The sequence below is a fragment of the Sinocyclocheilus grahami genome, unplaced genomic scaffold (genome assembly GCF_001515645.1).
Source record: "Sinocyclocheilus grahami isolate Dianchi unplaced genomic scaffold, SAMN03320097.WGS_v1.1 scaffold336.1, whole genome shotgun sequence".
NCBI lineage: Eukaryota > Metazoa > Chordata > Actinopteri > Cypriniformes > Cyprinidae > Sinocyclocheilus > Sinocyclocheilus grahami.
The window spans coordinates 16,803-23,927 of record NW_015505515.1 but is presented as its reverse complement, the minus strand read 5'-3'; the positions used below and the strand labels follow the sequence as shown (position 1 = coordinate 23,927).

Sequence of the window (7,125 nt, the reverse complement as noted above, 5' to 3'; positions counted from 1 at the left end):
CAGTCCGGTAGATGGAGGTTTTAGTCTGTCAGTTTGCTGCTGCCGTGAGGAATTTTCCGTGTGTTATCAGAGAATAATATTAGATCTTACCCTCGATAGTGTCACCGGGAGAAACCGCCGAGAGAGCGTTCCTTTGAGACACACTGCACTGTTCGGCTCTTCCAGTGTGGATCTACAAGCTTCTCTTTGGCAAAACTCGTTGGTGTCCCCTTGATGACGTCACGCCCTCCCGTCCATCAGACGGTGATCCTGACACTGCGCGCTCGTGCAGGACAAACACACCAGTGCTCTGGCATCAGCTCTGCAGGTGGGCTTGGCTGCTCAGGGCATCTGTTTGTGACATCTAAGTGCTTCACTCCACGGACTCACTATTTCTCAAAGTTAATTTTTATTGATCAAAATATTACTAGGTGCAGACACTAAATGCGGTCCTTTTTGTCTGTATATTGAAAAACATTTTTTTTTATTTGTAGGCTATTTCATTGCAAAGTTTGTACACTGTAACATTTTTAAAAACTAAAAATACAGTAAAACAAACTTTATTACATTACTAGGCTGACAAGACAGTACGTGCAATTTCACTTATATTTATATTATTTGTATAATCAATACATTTATAATATAAAAATAATATAAAGATTTTATATATTTTATATATATATATATATATATATATTAGTGCTGTCAAGCGATTAATCGCATACAAAATAAAAGTTTTGTTTACGTAATATATATGTGTGTGTACTGTGTATATTTATTATATAATATATATACATTCACACACATGTACATATATTTAAGGAAAATATGTTACTTTTGTATATTAAATATATTTATATATATAATTTATGTAAATATTTTCAATATATATATGCTGTATGTGTGTGTTTTTATATATACATAATAAATATACACAGTACACACACATATATAATGCAAACAAAAACTTTTTATACAGTGAAACTTAATTGGTTAACTTTGTTACATTAATATATATGATTTCAATGTCTCTCTCTCTCTCTGTGTGTGTGTGGTCCTGGTAAACCCTCCTACATTAAGGGGACAAAATCATAAACCATACAGAATGAAGTTTTTGAAAATCTAAAAATGCACAAAGTTTCCTGTAAGGGGTAGGTTTAGGTGTAGGGTGATACAGTTTGTAGAGTATAAAAACCATTACGCCTATGAAATGTCCCCATAAAACATGGAAACCCACTGTGTGTGTGTGTGTGTCTGTGTAGCTTACTGAAATACTGTGATTAAAAAGACTGATGTGATTTCCTTAAATAATGTTAAACAGTTTATTTAAATATTATTTCCTTTCAAATGAATAACTATAAACAAATATTGTAGTAACTCATGCTGTCATTTCCTGCATCAATTTATTTTCTAGCTCTCAGCTACGGTAGCATGCTGCTAGCATCGATGAAATGTGTGTATCAGAATAGTTTTCAAATCATTCTGAACACCATTTATCTTTTTTCTCATGATAAAGTGAACTGAGGTGTCTGTGATTAGGTCTCGAGCACTGCTGTAGCTTACTGAAATACTGTGATTAAAAAGACTGATGTGATTTCCTTAAATAATGTTAAACATTCAACTGTTTATTTAAATATTATTTCCTTTCAAATGAATAACTATAAACAAATATTGTAGTAACTCATGCTGTCATTTCCTGCATCAATTTATTTTCTAGCTCTCAGCTACGGTAGCATGCTGCTAGCATCGATGAAATGTGTGTATCAGAATAGTTTTCAAATCATTCTGAACACCATTTATCTTTTTTCTCATGATAAAGTGAACTGAGGTGTCTGTGATTAGGTCTCGAGCACTGCTGCTTTGTTTTGTACTTGCACGCTCTCATTTCTCTCGCCCTCATTCTCTTTAAGTGTCTTCAGCTCCTTGATAAATGCTTAAAAACCGTCCACTACTGACAAAAATACAGCAGTTCCTGGAAACAAAATGAGCACCTCGGTTCCGGCAGTGCAGAGATGCAGTGTCTTTGGATTCCTCAGCAGGAGAGACAGTGTTTGGCTGCCCTCCAAACGCTTCATCCTGACTGAGGTCAGGTTACTGCACTGAGAGTCAAGTCAGTGGTGAGAGGAGGAAATTAGACAAATGAAGAGCTCGTCTACATTTCCTCTGTCCAAACACCTGAGTCAGCTCTGTGAGAGTGAGAGGGCAAAACATATGTATACAGATAAACATGTAGCAGTGCGTACATTTCTGGAAAAAAAAAAAAAAATAACCAAGGCAGTATGTTGTGTTTCATTACTTCCACTTAAATTATGCATATGCTTATCATTGATCATTTATATTGTTAGATTATACTTATGCTTTTACTCAAAGCATAGATATAAATATACAAAACATATGTATACAGATAAACATGTAGCAGTGCGTACATTTCTGGAAAAAAATAAATAAAAATAACCAAGGCAGTATGTTGTGTTTCATTACTTCCACTTAAATTATGCATATGCTTATCATTGATCATTTATATTGTTAGATTATACTTATGCTTTTACTCAAAGCATAGATATAAATATAGATGATACTTTTATGCTCTTTTTTCCCCTTTAGCTTGCAGCGACCTCTAATGGTTACAAATGTAAATCATTTAGAATCAGACACTCATATTAGTATGTTTAACTTTGATTTGTTTAACAAATTAAGTTTTATTCATGGGTATCGTATCGTATACTATATTTATAAACCACTAAATTCAGCAGGTCTTGTCTCGATCTTTTAGGGTTTTCTCTGATTAAAAACTGACAAAGCTGAATATAAGTATATTCAAATTAGTGCTGTAATTATATGGCGTTAACGGATTTTTCTCTCTACATATGTAGAACATTTTATAGTATTGTACACACTGAATTGTTTATTCATTACATTCCACTTAAAGTGAAGGTGAATATTTGAAAACTGCGTAACACTACAAAGTAAGGGACAGTTTGTTCATTTTAAGGGTGTCAAGATGGTTTCCACAATTCAGGGATTCAATACATTTTGTGTTGTTTGCAAAAAAAGAAAAGAAAAAAAGTGGGCCAACAGAGCATTTCTCATTACAGCTCAGGGCTTACTTTCATGAGCGATATCGTCACAAATGTGTCAGTGTGAGACAGATAACAAGTGAAGTGTACGCCCAATTGATCTAAAACCACATGTGTATTTCCTCAGAAATGGTGTTGAAGAACAACAGTCAGTTGAGGATAATTATGTACATGCATTTTGGTAATCTAGAAAAATGCTGAAATACACTCAAACCAGTTTATTTCCATAATTTAATCCTTCTGTTGTGCTAAATCATTTTAATGAATATAATAAACAGACAACTATAAGACCAGATATAATTTGAACAGCAGAAAAAAAAATACACTGCATGTAAACAGACAACTATAAGACCGATATCATTTGGAATGTAGCACTGAAAAAAAAACAAAAAACAAACACTGAATGTAAATGTAGACACTAAAGCCCACAGAAACATAAAATCCTTAAAAATGAAGTGCATCTATCAACTCTAAAGTTTGATCTACATTTGAACACATTTGGTGAAGTACTGCTATATAACATTTTCTAGTACTTTTGTGGGGTTGGAGACATAGACATACAGTATTTGTCAAGGGCTAGCATAAACCTGTTAGGCAGGAAAACGTTAATAGTGAAAACTAAGAATGTCACATGGTTTACAGACACCTCTTTGATCATTTGATAATGTTCAGTGTTTTTCTGACCACACACTTGTGTGGTTCCTGTCAGCATTGCTTCAAGTTCAAGTTGCACTTTCAAATTCAAACCAAAAGGCTAAATGTTTGGAATACTGCCACACCTATGATGTTTATATTGCCAGTGAGGCTGTGTTTAGCTGCACAGTATCGAGAATGTAGAGACTGTCCCAAGAGAGGGATTCAGGAGATTTTACTATCACGCGTACAGAGGCTGATAGTCTTTCTTCTTGCTTCTGCAGGTAATGACACAGATGCTGAGCATCCCAAACAGCTGAAAAAGACACACAAAACAAGTTGCTGAAAAATTCATTGTCTGATAAACAAGGATGAAGATGCGGCTAAAATGAGCTGATGTACCTTAATGATGGCAAATCCCAGGATGACCAACATTGCATAACTAAGCACATCCTGAAGCATCTGCTCCAGTTTAGCTTCACATCCCTATAGGAACAACAGAGTACAGAGGTTTTTGTTTCCCCCACAAAAACACAAATTACATAATTTTAATATAATATGCTGATCTAAATACAAGTGTTGTAACTAAAAAAACTTGTAAAACTAACAAAAAATGTATTTTGTTATTTATTTGAAATAAAGCTGAAATAAAATAAAATATACATATTAGATGAAAAACAAATGAAAATAAGCTTAGTACTAAAATTCCAAAAAGTGAAATATCTAAAAAAAAATATCTAAAAAAAAAAAACCAAGCAAAAATAAAAAATTTACTGAAAATATACAAATAAAAGCCAATTCAAAATATAAAATATTATAATAGCATGTAAATAATACTAAAATAACTGAATAAAATAATGCACAACATCAGATGTCAAACCTGTGTGTTCAGAAGATCTAGTCGGGTGAGTTGGCCAGTGCATTGTGTAGCATTTGCTTTGCAGCAGGAATGTGGCACAGAGTTGTTATGCTGGCCATACCATGGTATTGCAGTCCAGTCTGTGATGTTATTCACCCCACAGCACTCCAACTGGAAATGTAAAAATAAAGAAGGACGAGGGGAGAATAAAGAGAATGAGAATCCTTCATGCATCTATTGCGCCTGTCATTTCCTGTGCAACCAAAAACGATATGAATGAACCTTTCAGCCTTACTTGAGATTGCAAGTAATCCACTGCATGGGCTTCAGTGTTCACACCGTCATACTTTTGAAAGACGCCGTTCATTGACTTTTCTAGGTCACCCTTAATCTGTAAACATAAGGAACGATTTCCAATTATTCATATTTCTACAGATTGTACATATTATTCATTATTTATCTATGAATTACTTACTCTTCCCCTGTAGATGAAGCCAAACACAAAAGCGGTCACCTCAGCTGCGAAGATTATCATGATGATGATAAGAAACTAAAAGCAAATTCAGAGAAAAGTATACAATATTAAAAATGATGAAACGAGTACTACCCCAGAAGCTTTCAAGAAGGAACAGAAACCACCATATGGTCCCTACTTTCTATTTTCGATTAAATAAACTGAAACAAAGGCTTTGGGCACAAAAGGTACACCGACAGATGGCCCATACTTACAAAGCCTAAACCGACTTTGGACTCCCTCAGAGTTGCACAGCAGCCAACGATCCCGATGACAAACATGACCACAGCCACACCGATTATAATGGCTGCTGGGATGACAGAGTACTTATCAGACACAAAGTCTTCAAAGTTGTTGTAGCTCTTTATCACATAAGAGCCAACATACGCGAGGGCCGCTCCAGCAGCCTGGAGAAAAAAAACAACAACAGGTGGGTCAAAGACATGATCCTCAGATTTATTTATTTGTTCCAAAAAAAACTTTATTAAAAGGTAAGGTTAGTTAAAGTCATGTTGGGCAACTCCACGAAAACATTATTTCAGTTTTTATTATTTCATGACATTTGTAAGGGGGAAAAAAAAGAAAAATAATGATTAAGACGTGTACACTCGCATGTATTTCCTTTGTAAGAAGAACGACATATGTTATTAGTTTTTACTTCCACTACACAACATGACATTTTAAAGCAGTGGTGCTCAACCAGCAAACTAACTAAACATTTACTTGCGTGTACAAAAAAAAAAAAGTTATTAAATGCATAATTTTCAAGAAAGGTTTACGTTTTTGACAAACTATTTGGCAAAAACATTTTAAAAGTTTTTTTTTTTTTTTTTAAGAATGTTGAAATGAGAAAGCATCACAAAGTAACATGCTTCTCTGAATTTCCAGTTCACTTCCATAATAACAATACATTCATCATCTCTCACGTGATGTCATAAGGTGTCATTTCATAACACGTACACTTTGGAATTCTTGGTGATGTATGACTCGCTAGCGCATGATCTGTTTCTTCAGTAGTCAGTCACAATGCACAGTCACGAGACTATGAGTAACCTTCTCCTGCCCTCTAATCTTTCCTGGAACGCTAGTCTTGTGCCTCAGCTTGAGCAGAAGCAGCACAGCAAAACAGAAACCCTTGAGGCATGAAGGTACACATGACAATGGCAATACATCAGCTTTCCACAAGACAAAGATGCTACAATAAGAGATTTCAGTTCCAGATTTTGTTACTTACTGCACTATTGTTAGAGATAGAAATAAAAACTGTCTCACAAAACCACAAGTGCATGATGTCCAAAAGGGCAGGAACAACAGGGCCCCTAAAGGCCTTTACCTTTAAAAAAAAAGTGTCTTGATTTCTGTGAATTTTAGCAATGGCTGGCTATATGTAGAGGAAAATATTAAAATGGATATGCAGAAGAGTTAAAAGTCATGTTTTTTTTTTTTTACAGAACTCCCTTTCCTGCCCATTTAAGTCTAAAATGAGTATGGGGCACTAAGCCAAATTAGATGACTAGGCCTACATTATGACACAGAAAAACATCTTTAAAATTTTTTTTTTTTAAAGTTTTTATAAGTTAGAAGCTCTGACAGTTACATCAACTCTGATGTAAACAAGTGTGAATACCTTTAAAGGCTGCAAACAACACGAGCTCGTTCATATGGTTTTCTTAAGCGTATAAACAAAGAGCAAACAAACGACTCGCCCTAAATTAAATTACATTTTAGAGAAGAGCTCGCTGTCAGAAGCAAGTTACTCTGACTAAACATTCATTTAGTGTCTGGAGGAGGGGAACAACCTCTGGATGAATGCAAACTATTGTGATGCTTATAAAGGACCCTTCTTCCTACAAATAGTAATCAACTAACAGCAAAAACAGCAGTATGGGTTTGTAAACCTCTAAGGGTACATTTATATCTTTCTAAAACAACATACAAGATAAATTATGTTAAAACGAACAACACAAACTTACCCAAAATGTTAAACTGAGAAATAAAAGAACGGTTTTAGATGTTAGAATTCCGCAATCCATGTCTGCTGCTGAGTGAGGGCCCAGATTGTG

The 7,125-nt window shown here is 34.7% G+C and overlaps 1 protein-coding gene across 1 annotated transcript; it reads right to left on the bottom strand.

Annotated features, from left to right (window-relative positions):
- Positions 1–3,640: 3,640 nt before the first annotated feature.
- LOC107602835 (tetraspanin-3-like) lies at positions 3,641–7,125 on the bottom strand. Its single transcript, XM_016295428.1, has 7 exons — positions 7,036–7,125; positions 5,278–5,469; positions 5,024–5,098; positions 4,844–4,939; positions 4,570–4,719; positions 4,092–4,175; positions 3,641–4,005 (listed from the first exon to the last, which is right to left on the bottom strand). The coding sequence occupies exons 1-7, from the start codon at positions 7,093–7,095 to the stop codon at positions 3,931–3,933; spliced, it is 732 nt and encodes a 243-aa protein (XP_016150914.1). The 5' UTR covers positions 7,096–7,125; the 3' UTR covers positions 3,641–3,930.

What these genes read in the sequence shown, in the direction of transcription:
- LOC107602835 (XM_016295428.1), bottom strand. Translation starts at nt 7,095, where the DNA reads ATGGATTGCGGAATTCTAACATCTAAAACCGTTCTTTTATTTCTCAGT. An exon ending in TTCTCAGTTTAACATTTTGG is followed by an intron (nt 5,470 to 7,035) that starts GTAAGTTTGTGT and finishes TTTTTTCTCCAG; the next exon opens with GCTGCTGGAGCGGCCCTCGC. An exon ending in TGGATTACTTGCAATCTCAA is followed by an intron (nt 4,720 to 4,843) that starts GTAAGGCTGAAA and finishes TTACATTTCCAG; the next exon opens with TTGGAGTGCTGTGGGGTGAA.